The 16,216-nt window shown below is 38.4% G+C and overlaps 1 protein-coding gene, 1 long non-coding RNA gene and 1 pseudogene across 2 annotated transcripts; 2 read left to right on the top strand and 1 right to left on the bottom strand.

The window, feature by feature from the left end:
* Positions 1-380: 380 nt before the first annotated feature.
* On the top strand, positions 381-5,527 carry LOC120295912 (putative disease resistance protein At4g19050). Its single transcript, XM_039317527.1, has 4 exons — positions 381-1,033; positions 1,735-2,499; positions 2,608-3,324; positions 5,417-5,527. The coding sequence occupies exons 1-4, from the start codon at positions 386-388 to the stop codon at positions 5,525-5,527; spliced, it is 2,241 nt and encodes a 746-aa protein (XP_039173461.1). The 5' UTR covers positions 381-385.
* Positions 5,528-6,301: 774 nt separating this feature from the next.
* LOC120296347 lies at positions 6,302-8,918 on the top strand. Its single transcript, XR_005553293.1, has 3 exons — positions 6,302-7,102; positions 7,221-7,318; positions 8,549-8,918. It is a non-coding gene; the product is annotated as an uncharacterized LOC120296347 (long non-coding RNA).
* A 528-nt stretch (positions 8,919-9,446) lies between these two features.
* Positions 9,447-13,489, bottom strand: LOC120295911 (annotated as a pseudogene).
* Between the last annotated feature and the right edge of the window lie 2,727 nt (positions 13,490-16,216).

Raw genomic sequence — 16,216 nt, 5'->3', positions numbered from 1 at the left:
CAGCTCACTAATCAAATTAAGCTCTGCAATTCAAAGTTATTTTCTCAAGGAAAGACAGGAGAACGATTCCTTATATTTTTTAGCAAGAGTTTAAAAAAAAAAAATTGTTATTTATATGAAATATTCAAGGAAATTAGAGATGGCATTATTACGGTGGTTTTTTTACTCCTTTTTTTTTTATAAAAAAAAAGAATTTTGTTCCTTTTTTTTTCCTTTTGTACAATTCAATAATCCTCCTCTTCCCTTGGCATCTCATTTACATCTTTACATCTTGGAAATTCATGAATTTTTAACTTATCTAAATATCTTATGTGTTATGTGAACATTGCAGGTTGTTTTTCCCAACTTGGAGAGATTACATATCTATTACCTATATAACATCGAGATGATATGGGATGGTCCAGTTGCTGCAGATCCTTTTGACAATCTAAAATCACTTTATGTGCGTGGATGCAATAAGCTTGTGAACATTGTTCCTTCTTGCATTCTAGGACGGCTCAAGAGCCTAGAAAGTTTGAGTGTAGAGTTTTGCAGTTCACTTAAAGTTGTTTTTGAACCTCAGCCACTGAATTCTCTTGATGGGCATGTTATTGCTTGCTCTCCATTAAAAAACTTTAGTTTGGGGGAATTACCACAGCTAAAGTGCGTATGGGATAACGAACTTCACCATCAAGTTATATTCCAGTGTCTACGTAATGTTAATATTTGGAGTTGCAAGAGTCTCACCTCTCTATTTCCGGCCTCAATGGCCAAAGATTTAATGCATCTTGAGGAGTTGAAGATCAATGATTGTGGCATTGTGGAACTCATCGAGAAGGAAGGACAAGTTCCCAAGTTTGTATTCCCAAAGTTAACCTCCCTCAAGCTTAAGCATCTATCAGAGTTGAAGTGCATCTACAAAGGAATACATGCTTTACGTTGGTTGGCATTGAAGACCTTGAAGGTGCGTGGTTGTAACAAAGTGGAGATACTTGCTTCACAACCTGAGGATGAGATGCCATTTCATAAACAATCTCTCTTCTTGGTAGAAAAGGTATGACCAAATATGATTTGTTTTGCTTCGATGGTGAATATTTGAAGTGATAAATATGGTCATAGCCAAGCATATCATATAAGTAACTCTACATACAAAGAAGTAAACTGCATGACTCTATTTGAATCTATAGAAATGTCACAACATGGAAACATCATATGTTCTTCAAGTATTGACTTAAACATTTTTGTCAATGTTCGATGTTTCGAATGCATACTCGTAGATCCCCTTAAAAAGATTTAGGCTAGTTCTGATGGTTTAGCTCTCTCGTAAGTAGTATGAAGATTGTGAACACGTGGCATCTAGTGTGATCTTACCCGGGTGCAAATGTGTTTTCTAGTTTGAACCTTACAAAGATGATAGACGTTATCCCAAAAACAGACAATTGTGAGATTTTGGACATTATTCTCAGAAATTAGTGGAATTATAATTATAATTGATAGAGAAGTTATTTTCGTAGGGGATTTAGTTATGGAAACGGGAATGTACATATTTAATTAAGTTCAAATATGGATACAAGTAAAATATAAAAGATTAGCAACAATGTCTACTACATGAAGGCGCTTTTCCTTATGTTGAATCGAATGAGACTCAACATCTTAAAATGCATTTATTGCACGTGATATGGAAGACTTATACCAACACATGAATACTCATTTAACTAAGCTGGCTTCATACTATGATTTTGACTTTTTTCTCAGGGTGCATTCCCAAATCTACAAGAGCTAAAATTGGATTTATCCGGACAGATGGAGATATGGCATGGGCATTTTCATGATGAAGAACTCTTCTGCGAGCTTAGAGTTCTTAAGCTTTATCATCTCTCAATGGAATCTGCAATATCCACGTGTCGTTTTGTTCAAAGCTTAACCAACTTGGAAAATCTAGTTGTATGTGAATCTTATCTAAAAGAGCTGAACATCAATGCGGAAGTCATAGAAGGCCTAATTCATGAGCTAAAAGTAATAGTACCCTTTTCAAGATATTTTCAAAATCTGAGGACCCTAGTTATGTCACATTGTGATGGGTTATCGTTAAAAGTAATATTACCCATTTCAAGATACTTTGAACATCTCGAGACTCTAAATGTGTCACATTGGGATGGGTTATCAAATATGTTCACACCAGCAATAGCTAAAAATTTGGTGAAACTCACAAAATTGACCATAAGTAATTGTAAAATGTTGATAGAAGTCATTTGTGATGAAGGAGGTAAGAAGGGACATGTAGTGGCTTTCAATCAATTGAAGTATATGGAGCTTGATGGGTTGACAAGGTTGAGATGCTTCGGCTCAGGTGGATACATTTTGAAGTTCCCTAGTTTGGAAGATGTCATTGTGACGAGATGTCCTAGCATGAAGTTCTTCTCTGAGGGGCCAATAGAGGCACCAAAGCTGGAGAGAGTACATCTATCAACAGCTGTGTGGCTTTGGAAAGGAAACCTCAACATCACCATTGAAGAAATGGTAAGCATCAGTTACCAAATTCTATGTAATTATATGGTTTTGATCACTAATAGAGTAATTGCATTATTCTAACTAGAAGTTTACATTTTATGATGCATTTTCTAACAGGCTACAGTTGCTGGAGTAGAGTTTATGTGGCTTTCCGAATTCCCTGAATTGATTGGAAAATGGCATAGCGAACTTAATCCCATCAAGTCATCTTGGCAGTTAAAATCACTAGTGGTGGATAAATGTCCATCATTTATTAACATTATTCCATCTAGATTGATGCTTGTTCTGGACAATTTGGAAAGATTGCTAGTGATTGATTGTGACTCACTAGAAGAAATCTTTGATCTTGAAGGGTTGGATGATGTGGAAAGTACTCGGGTTTTGCCTAATCTAAGGAGCATAAACTTGGTCAATCTACCGAAATTGAGTCAACTAGGGAACAAAAATACTCAAGGAGCATTGCGCTTCAATGGGCTAGGGCAATTGACCCTTTATAATTGCGGCAACTTGAGACATGCTTTCACTCCATCGATGGCTCGGTTTCTTGCCAATATACGGTGGATTAAAATAAATGAGTGTGCTCAGATGGAAGGATTGATCGCAGAGGAAGAAGGTCAAGGAAGCGCAATGGAAAAGATTACTTTCTCGAGGCTCTTACGGATGGAGCTAGAATGCTTGCCCCATTTGACAAGCTTCCTCTCAGGGAAGAATCATGTGCTAGAATGTCCCAAGTTAACTTCTCTTACCATTGCCCATTGCCCCCAAATGAGAAGTTTGACTTGGCAATCTTTGATGGAGATTGACCACGACACCACTTCACTCTTTACTCCACGGGTTAGTCTTCTTTTTCTTATTATAATGCTTTTGCTTTTTAGATCAATTATCTTGTCAAATCGAAATATTAATGCAATGCCAGTTTTTAAAATTTGAAAATAGAATGGCGCGTTGCACTTATCACACAAAACCATTTCAAGTTCCAATGCAATGCAACATCCATTTTTTTTTCTTTACCTTTTGTTTTTGCCTCTACACACCCAAACAAAACTCTAAAATTCTTGACACATGGCATCAACTAAGAATAAGTAATTAGTTACCTATTATAGGCTTTAAGATATTGCAGTTGAGTGTCAAGACCAACTTTTGGCCGCAAAAAAAAAGTGTCAACTCCAACTAAACTTCATAATTTTAAACCCAATTCACAAGTCGGTTACCAATTACAGTTGATCGTACCATAATCATCCACCCAATCAATGAAATCGAAATCAAGTTCTTGAAGAAGGTCAATTGAAAATAAATTTTGAAGCAAATAAATCAAAGAATTGTTACCTTATATAATGTTGCAATATCAAAAATTGGGTTGACAACTTTTTTTAGGGGGACGTACACACATACACATATATGTATGGGAAAGAAGTTGGAGGAATTAGAGAGAGAGAGGCCTTTTTTAATTGGAGGGCTCTAAACTTGTATAATGATCGGTGCAAGCAATTTTTCAATTTCCTTATATCCGCATTGCTAGAGGGAGAAGGCGTTTATTTGTGATCAGCTAACCTGAAAGTTGGAGAATCCAAGAATCATCATGGCAACTTTTCAAAAATTAGAGGGAGAAAGCGTTGCCAATATTAAATGTCAATTAAGCCAATGAACAGCCAATGCTCAATAATTATTTTATTGATTCGATAGAATTTAGGAGAGGTTGCTGTCAAAGTGAAATAATAAAGAAAATACATGTACACACCGTCATCTATTTTTTCTGAGAATCCTTACCTTATACAATGTTGCATTATCCAAGAAAGTGTTTATAAGAAATTGGAGAAATTAGAGTGCTCTAGACTTGGATAATGATTAGTGCAAGCAACTTTTTATTTCGAAATATTCACCAACATACTGAAGTACGATAGCGCATTTATATGTGATCGGTCATTTGGAGAATCCGAGTAGTCATCTGGCAACTTTCCAAAAATCAGATGGAAAAGATGTTGCCTATTAAAAGTCAAGTAACCCAGTTAAAAGCCAACATTCCATGAACTATCGATTATAAATTGAAACAAAATACATTCTTTAGTTTCAAAATCATATTATATATTCCATATAATTTAGGAGAGGTTGCCATCTTGAAGAAAAAAAAAAATTCAATTTTCAAATTTGTTTTGATTGAATTCAGTGAACACAAGCTAATATCTTTACCAAATTTGCTATAACTCTAATCATTTATTCAAAAGGCAATTAACACGTACCACCCTATCAAGTCACTCTTTTTTCTCCTTTTCTTGGCCTTTTTTGTTACATACTCTTTTGCCCAATTATTATTTTTACTGTTATTTGTAAGTAGAAAGTTTCATCATCACAAGTACCGCACATTTTTTTCACTCTTTAATCATCAAAGTTGTCGATCAATTGAAATGAAAGCATCTATCAATCCCTCCCTGGTTGTGTCACTATCAAGCTCTAGAATTCTCATGATTTGTGAGAGCTAGGGTAGTTTGGAAATTCCTTCTTTAAGGTCATAACTCATTGTAATCACATTATCACATTAGTTGTCATTTTTCTCAATATGACAGGTACAATTCCTCAGCTACAGTCAATAGTTCTCTCCCACATGGACAACTTGAGCAAAATATGGACCCATGGTCTTCAAGGAAGTTTCCCTTTTGAACAATTGCGAAGAGTGGAGGCTCAGAACTGTAAGAACCTTGAAAATTTGTTTCCGCATTGGGTGGCTACAAGTCTAACCCAACTTAAGAAACTTCAAATGGAGTCTTGTGGGCTCAAGGAAATAGTCATGAGCGTGAGCAGAGATGACATTCCACACTCTATTGATGCTGAATTTTTTTTCCCCAACCTCACTTCTTTGGTGCTACATAATATGCCACAACTCCAGAGTTTTTGCGCTAACTTGCCCACTTTGAACTGGCCATTCTTGAAGGAATTGCGAGTGACCCACTGTGACAAACTAAAAATGTTGTCCTTTGTGGCACCCATGAGCAAGTGGACTCAGAATGACGATCAACATGAATTCTCATTTGAGAGGGTATGACTGCAACTACTCTTCCTCTCTTTCTTCTTCATTCTTTTATTCACCCAATATATCTGATGTGCATAGCATAGTCATGTCACATTATGATAATATAGTAAACATGAACCCCTTATTTATCAGTTCGTTGACAACATAAGATATTTCTTACATATTTAAGCCTGTTTTTCATTTGTGGACACCCGCAATGCTTTTAATAACACTATAATGCATCTTGTCACCTGAAATTTCAAGGAACTACATATTTTTGGTCAAGATGATTACTGTACCGACCTCTACTTAAAAATTCTCTTAAAGATTTTCAATGCAAATAAAAAATGTGAATTTCCTGTGGACTAAATTGAGAATCAAGCACTGACATTTAGCAATTTTTTTTTTTAAATCGTAGTGGCATGATCATCCTTGTTTGATGTTTACTCGGTAAAAAGAATTTTCATTTGTTTGTTTGATCATTCTTACATTCCCTTTCTACCTAATCGTTACAATATGGGCGCACAACCAACCTTGGTTGGCGGATGGCCATAGTGTAGCATTTGTTTACAGTTTGCATATTGTAGCTTGACTCTAGAAGCTTGAGACTCGTATGCAGGACTTTGGAAATTAATGAAATGTAAGAATTGGGCCCCCTCCCATGGGAGTTAACCGGCTTATGTTTACCTCTAAGAGCCCATGATTTATTGTCAAACCTTGTTGAATTTACTTCACTTATTGTATTGACAATTTTGTAGGGCATTCCCACCTTAGAGACACTTTTACTAAACAACAAGGATATTCATACGATACAGAATGGAAAATTTTCTGATGACTTCTTTGGCAAGCCAAAAGTGCTAACATTGGCATGCTTTCATGACGAAAATGCCGTCTTTCCTCCCATGTTCCTCCTACAAAGATTTCATAACCTACAAAGCCTTGAGGTTTTCTGCAGTTCTTTTGAAGATATATTCCTTGATGAAGGGCTTGTTGACGAGGGCAAACATCTGGTGCTTGAAAATTTGGAACAACTTAAGTTAAAAAAGCTACACAACCTAAAGCATGTCTGGAGAGAAGGCTATTTGGTGGCGAAAATTCTTCAAAGTATTGGCACATTTGAGATTTGGGATTGTCCCAATTTGACAACCTTATTTCCAGCTGTGACATCCTTCAGGAATTTAACGAAGTTAGTGGTGAAGAATTCTTCTGGATTGGTACATCTAGTGACGGTTTCAGCAATCACAAATTTGGTGCATCTCACTGACATGACTATAATTGGATGTGAAAGAATGAAAGAAGTAGTGGCAAACGATGAAAACAAAGAAAGAAAAGTGATTTCTCTTACAAAGCTATTAAGGTTGACACTCCAACATTTGTCAAGCCTAGAATGCTTCTCCTCCACCACATATTGCATCTTTAGGTTTCCGAACATGTATTCAATAGAAGTGGAAGAGTGCCCAAAAATGAAGATCTTTTGTAAAGGTATGATAAGCACACCAAAACTACAGCGGGCAACACTATTTAGATGCTATTGGGATCAGAACTGGAAGGGTGATCTCAACACAACCATACAAAAGTTGACCGCATAAACAAGTGCACATAAATTTGGTAAGATCCAATTGATGTTATTCTCATCCATTTGTTTCTCTCTTGTGTTTGCTTCTTAGATTGTCTGGCATTTGAAGCATCGTAAGTTCTAAACTTTTCATCTTTTGAACTTGTCTAGTCAGTGATAAAGGGGAGAGCAGATTATACAAGTGGTACGGAGATCTGGAAGTTACTAAGGCACAGTCAAAAGTCAAGATGATGAAAGTTTCTATTGAGGTATCGATTCTATTTTCAATTTCTCTCTTTCTCACTAATAGAATTGCAATTTTGTAAAAGAAGGGGAGGTAGCTTGTCTGTAATGGATAAATAGGTAACGACATGATGCTCTCACCATTTGCCACCTCCGCATAATTGCCGAGATCACCCTATCCTCTTTTTTTCATAACTTAACGAAGCATTCCATTTTCTTTCTTTTTCCTTCAACTCTCTCCTCATTCAAACAAATAAAGATGTCGATACATTCTTTTCTTATTTTTTAGGAACTTGCACATGAAGATCTTCAACATTTTGCTTAATGTACAATCAAGTTCTAAATTTTAAAAAACTGTGACTAAGTCATAAGCGTTTTGAATTAAATGCAATGAAGTCCTTCCTGGTGTCCCACTCAACCAAATTTGCTGACGTGGCGTGTTGGAATCGGACTACAATTTTCCAATAGAAATTGCTCTCTAGTGATATTGACATTAAAGGAGGAAGTTCCATAAGAGGACTAGTCGATCACCTTTTCAACTTACGAAAAAATGAATGAAATCGAATAAAATAATCATGAACTTTACCTAAATATTTGCTGGAAAAACTTCAATTTGATCGCCTTAAAAATACAGGACTCACGGCTATGGAATTTCTGAAGGCGAAAGATCTTCGGTTTGTAGTAGGTACTATATGTTTTTCCTTCAATTCTTAGTTACGGGAGTTGCTATTCTGACTCTTCCAGCAACAATACAAATTAAATGCTAATCTGGACTTAACGAAGAAAATAAAGATTGGATAGCTTAAACATGATAGATACAACCAATTGAGTTCGAGTGAATTATCTTTTCTTTTGCCCTATATATATCTCTAACATTTAGAGGAGGTGTAAAGCCTCACGGCATAGTCTGCCGAGGTCCACCAAGCCGCAGGGCCCAGAAGCGGGCCAAGACAAACAATTTGCTTCTTTAGCTCAGTGCGTAGACCTAGACTTCTAACTAGTGGGCTGCATATCTAATGGCAATGGTCATACTTATACCATATCACTTTGTAAATCGAATCTGTCAATTTCAGCCTCAGTACCAATAGCATTATTCTAGATACAATTTTGATCAACTAACAGATTTGTCCATCTTTTCATCCATTCGATTCCCCATATGTTCTTCTCATTGGGCTTCCTCCAGCATTCATTTGTTTTCTTAATTGTTCCTTCATTAATGAATATCTTCTCTAATTAAACTTCATTCACAAAACTAGTTTAGGTTCGGACATTACAACTTACTACACGAATTGTGCTCAAGGGAAGACTTGTCGTTGGAGAGAAGATGAACAGCGGCTGGCAATCTGCACCTGGCGACACTTCATCTCTTCAAGATCATACTCTCTCTAAAGGAAGGAGATGTCTGTGTGTTCGAGCTTGTCAGGATTGATAATATTTAACTCAAAGTCTCCATTTTCAGAAGGAACGTCAAGACTTAGAGGTGAACTTTGGTGTGGCAATGGAAAAATCTCTGCTTCGCTATTAATTGTTTCGTTAATGAGATCAAAGAAAGCAAAACTTTCTGCTGCGATCAATTGAATGGTGATGTAGTTCCTGATGTTTCTTGGAGAGTAGTGAGCATTAAAAAGGGAAATTGCATCCGTTAAAATTTCAGGTACATGCGTGCCTAATTTTCAACCTCTTAGCATATTGCATCCTTATTCAACCATGTATAAATCGAACTCGTGGAGCACGGGATCAATAAAATAAAAGGTCAAAAGCAATCCTTATCTATTGCCCATATGGAGAGTTGATCTATAACAGAGACTTTTAAGTATATGCCTTCAAGTGATATCTGTCACAATTGAGGTCGTCACAGAAAAGGAAAGAAAGAACGTCCTGCGCCAACTCTGTTTTCAAAAATATGCAATGGTCTCCAGATTTTAAGGGAGGGTTGTATTGAGGATAAATCTTGCAAGCCATCAATAGCACAAAAGGAAGTTTCAATAAGAGGGCTAGTCTTTCAGTGAAATGGCTTTAAAGACGAAGTAATAACAACATTGTATTCCCCTCCTATCCAGCGGCTCCTAGGAGTCAGACATGACTAGATCTACAGGACCGCTCGGCTTGCCTTTTTTGGCTGATGAAATTGCTGAAGCAACCATTGACTTTTGCTCAATAGATGTGCCCCGTCTTGGAGCGTTTTGTCCCCCAAGTATCTATTGTTCTCCTTTGTTATGGGAGTTACTAGAGGGACTCTCCCAGCAATAGTCAAGCCATAAATTTTAAGCCCCGCATATTTCAACGGGTGTTCATCATCAGCATCTTCGTTCTGATTCCCAGGTCAGGCAGCATCTGCAGTATTAGTCAATATGGCAAGCACTAACACGAAGGCATCAAATGCAATGGAAAGTTTATGGAGTGATTATACGAATTAGATCCCATCTTTTTAAGATTAGAATTTGAAGCTCCGCCTTAGTTACCAGCTTCCTCTAGTAGTTCTACAAATTATGTACAATATCTGAAACAGTCACTGAAATTCAACTGCCTTTAATTTCAAATTAATGGTATTAGTTTACAGATCTTTCTCGATTCCATAGAGCATAGTGACAATGACTATGAATCAACCTCATTCAGAAGCTAAATTATGCAGGACCTCTCACTTCAGTATAGTTTCTGACTTGAGGAAGAAATTCCTGAGCACCAATTCCAAAATCCCTAGGGTCAACTAGCAATCTGAGCTCCATATTTGTTTCCACAATGTAATGCCCATCGTCCTGCAGGTTTTAGGCATGTAATTATTCCTTCGTGCCCTCGTAGGTACAACAACACGCCCCTACCAACCCCTCCTAGCTGCTGCATCTAAGTGCAAGCTGGTTGCTGCGGTTGCATCTAGCAGATCCAAATATGTCTCCTGTGAGGCGTTCCACTGGTACCCTCACAAGGACATCTTGGCCATCTCCAACGTCACACTGCTCAGTCAATAAACTATGGAGTATGAATACATGACTATATATTGCTGTCTAAAGGGAGGACATAAAAGTAAAAGAAACTAAGGATACTATCTCTAACCAAAATTATGACATTCCTATATCAATTGCAGATACATATAGGCCCCTTGTCAGTCATTTCATAATATATAATTAAGGTAGGACACAGCCCATTAGTTCACCAATATCCTAACAATTATTTCTCCTCATGTCAAACATTACTGTCCAGACAGCTTTCTTCTCCAAGTAACATGTATTTGGTACTCCAATTTATGATTGACAAATGATTGTATATTTCTTTACAGAATTTAAGATATATTTAACGGCATTCCACCTAAAAGATACGATCGATTTCTCACTACTATTCACCTCTAAAGCTTCACAGCCAATTCCAGTAAAATTATTCCCAAACAAAATCATGCACTAGAAGTATAAAAGATGAAGTACAAATTGAAGTGTTGAAAAATGTACTGCCACAAACAAGATTCTCAAAGTTTACAACTAATCCATTTGAAACCCTCTGTTTACTAGTTTCTGAATTCTTTCAATAGTTCTAACAATTCACTCATAATCTATCTCACCTTGACCATTGCAATGTGCAATCCGACTAATATTGATCTATGGTAATAGGCTGTGAATGGCCCCCACATTGTTAGTAATCTTGCAGCAGCAGCAGCAAATTCAATTATTTTCTCTTTTTCGGCAGTACCTATAAATTCATGCATTTAATGAGCCATGAAATCATTTCTCAATCACACAGTATAAGAAGCTTCTCAATATACATGTCAGAATACATCAGATAACTTTAAGCACTCTTTTAACAATCAAGATGTTCTATCCTTATTTGCTGGTGACAAGGTAAATACAAGAAATTGTACACAGAGATAACAGCAGTCATGGGCTTATTGACATAACAAAAATCCTGGCCAGTCATAACCGATTTCTAAAGTTAAACATCGGGTAATAGATGAACTGCAAACACTAATGTTACTAGAACATACACATAAAAAATTGTGAGAAACAACTCTTCAGAACCCAAAACTATTGATTGGAATAATAACCACAAGTTTAAAGCATAAACTAACCTTGAGACACAAATAGACCAAGATAGCTTATGCTTCTCTCATTTTTTGCTATGTAAAACAACAGCGCATCAGCCCCCCATGAGAGACTCTTTTTCCCACCCTATCCAGGAATCCAAAGTTTCAACTCTTGGCTTATCCACTCCAAAAAGGGAAGATGCAGCTGGGACAACATCTTGGCAAAAAAAGCCAACACTTAAGAATTGAAAGTTGAAGCTGACATTTGTATAAGCTCGGGAACTACCTGTTCTAAAGAATATTTGCATTTGGATTGCTGAGAAGAGAATACTTACTTGATTAGATCAGCAAGAGATACAATTTTCAAGTTCTCTTGCTGTGCAAAGCCGTGAAGCTTAGGTAATCTTGCCGTGCTCCTTCATCACCCACTACCTCACAAAGAGAACTGCCACAGGTTCCAGTCCAGCTAACATAGCAAGGTCTACAGAAGCCTCTGCATGCCCAGCTCTTTTCAGGACACCACCCTTCCTTCCTGTACTTCAATGGGAAAGCATGTCCTGGCCTCTTGAAATCTTCAGGCTTTGGAATCTGTAGATTGAAGAGCCAAAACTGTGGTTGCCCTGTCACGTGCTGATACGCCTGTAGTTGTCCCATGCTTTGCATCCCATAACAACATTGCTCAACTACCATCCATTGCAAGGCAAGAGAAGAGATGTTTAAGGAAAATAACTGAGATGATCGAAGGCTCTTAGGAAATCAAGAATTTGAGAAAACAAAATAGTTCTACAGAACTATGAAAGAGAGTGCACGTTATCTATCATTGCTTTCGAAAATTGATTATCTACCGACTGTGGACAAGTAACAATCCCAAGTGTCTTTACTCTCTCCAAAGCAGAATAACAACAGATACACGCGATAAGAAACAAAAAGTTCAATTTTCTTTTTTCTATCTGAAGGAACCAAGATTCAATTATCTTCGACAAAGTTTTGATAAAAAAAAAAAAAAACTCAAGGATTGAAAAATAGATTTACGGGGATAAAAGCGCATACCACGGTAACAGTGAATGCAGTCCGAAGCTTGTCTTTATTCTCCCTCTAAGGGCGCGTTTGGTAACGCTTTCGTTTAAAAATTGTTTCGGGAACGAAATAGAAAAAAGTGTTTCCTTCCAGGAACAATTTTTGAACAAAAAAATGCGTTTGGTAAATCTGTTCCGAAATATAAAAAGAATAGGAACACGTTTGGTAAATTTATATAATTTTTTATTTCTTTTAATTTTTTAATATTTTTATTTAATATTTCTATTTTATTTCTTATTTATTTATTTATTTTTTCTTTTTTTTTATTTTTCTTCTTTGGCCGGTCGCCGCCTCGGCCATGGCCGGCGACCGGCCGACGAGGGCCGGCGGCCTCGCCCAGCCACGGCGAGGCTCGCGGCCCGGCGAGCCGAGCCCGGCCGTGGTGGGCGAGGCTCGGCCTCGCCTTTGGCCGGGCGAGCTCGAGCTCGCCTGCATCCGGCGAGCCGAGCTCGCCGGATCTCGGGCGAGATCGAGCTCGCCCGACCACGCCTGGTTGGGCGAGCTCGAGCTCGCCTGATCCGGCGAGGCCGAGCTCGCCCGGCGGCCGGCGAGGCTCGGCCTCGCCGGATCTGGCGGGCGAGGCCGAGCCTCGCCCCCACGGCTGCTCGGCCTCGCCGGGGGCCGCGAGCCTCGCCGTGGCCGGGCGAGGCCGCCGGCCCTCGTCGGCCGGTCACCGGCGGCGCCGGCCATGGCCAAGGCCGGCGACCGGCCAAAGAAAAAAAAAGAAAAAGAAGAAGAAAAGAAAAAAATAAAAAAGATAAGTATTTCTAGATTTTGTTCCTAAACAAGAAACAAGTTTTTATTGTTTCTGTTTTCGCTTTTTTTGTTCCCGGAACAAAAGAACAAAAAAGGAACAAACGCATTATCTTCAACTAAGTTTTGATTAAAAAAAAAAAACTCAAATTTGAAAAATAGATTAAGGGAATAAAAGCACAATCACGGTGAATGCAACCATGCTTGTCTTCATTCTCCATCGATGAAGTTGCACACGCTCCAAATCTTCCCCTTTCATGCTCACACAACCAATCCCAAAGCGCCATACTTCACCATAAAATGCCATAGCCTAAGGTGCTGCCATTATAAGATCGCCCTCAATTCTCTCTGTCCTCATCGCCACCGCCACTACAAATCCGGAATCCGAAGCGTCTTACTCTCCGGAATCACCGCAGTTAAATCATCGATGAAAGACCAATTCAAGAAGAAGGGTTGGCCGGAAGCAGCAAAATTGGAGGATTACGAGTTTCGGCAGCCTAGGCATGAAACAAGGCCACTCAGGTCTTCGCCATGAAGGTCGAACACCGACCGGAGCTTGGATTTGGGGCTCTTTCGGGCGTCGACAAAAGCCCTATATTCGAAACGATCGGGCACTAACATTGTCAATTTGTCAATTTGTGGGGAATCTTTTAGCAGAAATGCAAGTGTTTTACAATCCCAAAGATCAAAGCTGCATGTTTATGCGGGTTAGAAGCTACACAATCCAGAAAAATGGTTTCCCTCGGGGTACATTTTTTTTTTTTTTTTCCGAAATAATTCACGATATTATTAAAAGATTCCATAAAAGTTGGAGAGGACGGCCCCTCAAGAGGGAAGGAGGAGCATCCGAACGTTGGGCCAAGGAGATAAATTGAAAATTAGACCGAAGATAGTTGCGCTTCCTCAATTAAAGCTTGCACCTCCCACCTCACGTCTTCTTCAGCATTACGTCGACCCGAGCTCGGGCAAATTCTCTCTCGTCGACTGAAAACGTTTCGAATCTCCGAGCAGGGTCATGGCTTCCATCTGAAACGCCGACAAAGCTGGAACCTTCGTAGCAAAGCCATCCAGTAGAGCTCCCGTCTCGTCGCGAAGAATCTCCGAAATAGCTCCAACTGTTTTACCTCAAAAAAATGCTCCGTCGACATTGATTTTCAAGGTACGCAGCTTCGGTGGGTTCCGATTCTTTACCTCAAAAAAATGCTCCGTCCACATTGATTTTCCGATTGAGGGTTCTTCTTTGCCGATCTATGTAAAGTTTCAAACTTTGGCGATTCTATTTCCTGAAATTACTGTGCATTACCACAACTAACCTCGTCTGCTCTCTCTCTCTCTCAATCACCCTATGTAGAGCAACTCTTTCGAATATTTAGATGGTAATCCCATCACGGTGGAGGAAATGATGTGGAATAGGTAGATCAAACCAAGAAACTATGCTAACTCATTGCATTTAAGGCCATCTCAACTCCCACAACTACCCTTAATTACTCTCGTCTCTTCCTCTCTCACAACGGCCCTAATTAATGCCATCTTTAGTATATTTAGAGGGTTGTCCATGAGCAGTGAAAAAAAGGCCATGGAGACTTGGATATTAGTGATGGTGGCCAATCAAGGAACAATAAATTGTTGAAAAAAAAAAATCCATTTCCATGCATGTACTTTTCATGGGTGATCTATTTCTATCACTAGATTGTCTATAAGACTATTATCGTTCTTTTATTTATGGAGGCAACCGAAGTTTATCCTTTTCTTTCTGCACTTTGGCTTGACTATGATGAGTTCCAAAAGTCTATTGCGAAGCCATGGAAAGAATCTCTTAAGTTCAATGCTTCTCAAGTCTCTAGCCAGTTCAACCTAGAATATAGAACTAGAAAAGCAAAACAATAACATCTTCTTGTTGTGATAAGGGCGTTAGGGATTCACAAAGCATTACTCCATTAGTCATGTTCACCTCATAGTTTTCAAATATAAAGGAAACTCCTCTTTTTGCTTGATATTATTTGAGGAGAGTGCTTTAGAGATAGTATTATGATGTACAAAACCATGCTACATATGCATTGTTTGATACTGGGGCTTCTTGTTCATTTGTTGCGGAACATTTTGTGTGATTAGTTGGATTGAAATTTGAACCGTTAGAAGTTGTACTCAATGTCTCCACTCCAATGAGAAATGAAGTGTTGTCCACCCTAGGATGTCGAGGGTATAGAATGGGTATAGGTGGTCAAGAAGAAATCATAGACCTAGCCATATTGGCTATGTACAACTTCAACATTATCATTGGGATGGATTGGCTCATTAAACAACGGGCTCATTTGGATTGTTATGGTAAAACGATCCAATTTAATCGACCCGAGTGTCCAGTTATAAGTTTATTGGACATGGAGGAAATGGAGGAGGACCCTCCATGTCCTTAATTTCTATGTTAGAAGCCCTTCGACTTCTTGAGGAAAGTTGCCAAGGATACTTGGTGACAGTGATGAATATATCAAAGAAGAACTGAAATTAGAAGACATTACGGTAGTACAACAATTTTTCGATGTCTTTCCAAAGGAGTTACTGGGATTATCTCCGGGATGAGAGGTGGAAATTGCCATTGAATTAATTCCAGAAACGGAGCCCATCTCTAAGGCTCCCTATCGGATGTAGCTATTAGAACTTAAGGAGTTAAAGTGCAACTCCAAAATTTATTAGAAAAAGGTTTATTCATCCGAGTGCTTCACCATGGGGTGCACCAATTTTATTTGTGAAGAAGAAGGATGGGACGTTACGTCTCTGTTTCGACTATTGACAACTTAACAGGGTCACTATTAAAAACAAATACCCTTTGCTGAGAATCGATGACCTATTTGACCAACTCCAAGGGGCATTTGTATTTTCGAAGATAGATTTACAATCGGGATATCATCAACTTAGAATTAAGAAAAAGGATATTCTAAAGATGGCTTTTTAGACACGGTACGGACACTATGAGTTCACCGTGATGCCGTTCGGTTTGACAAATGCACCGGCGGCATTCATGGACTTGATGAATCGAGTTTTCAAGTAGTATCTAGACCACTTTATCATAGTATATATTGATGATATT

Source organism: Eucalyptus grandis, chromosome 7 (genome assembly GCF_016545825.1).
Source record: "Eucalyptus grandis isolate ANBG69807.140 chromosome 7, ASM1654582v1, whole genome shotgun sequence".
NCBI classification, from domain to species: domain Eukaryota; kingdom Viridiplantae; phylum Streptophyta; class Magnoliopsida; order Myrtales; family Myrtaceae; genus Eucalyptus; species Eucalyptus grandis.
This window is presented reverse-complemented; position numbering and strand designations above follow the sequence as displayed.

What these genes read in the sequence shown, in the direction of transcription:
- LOC120295912 (XM_039317527.1), top strand. Translation starts at nt 386, where the DNA reads ATGATATGGGATGGTCCAGTTGCTGCAGATCCTTTTGACAATCTAAAA. An exon ending in ACATCACCATTGAAGAAATG is followed by an intron (nt 2,500 to 2,607) that starts GTAAGCATCAGT and finishes ATTTTCTAACAG; the next exon opens with GCTACAGTTGCTGGAGTAGA. An exon ending in CTTCACTCTTTACTCCACGG is followed by an intron (nt 3,325 to 5,416) that starts GTTAGTCTTCTT and finishes CCATTCTTGAAG; the next exon opens with GAATTGCGAGTGACCCACTG.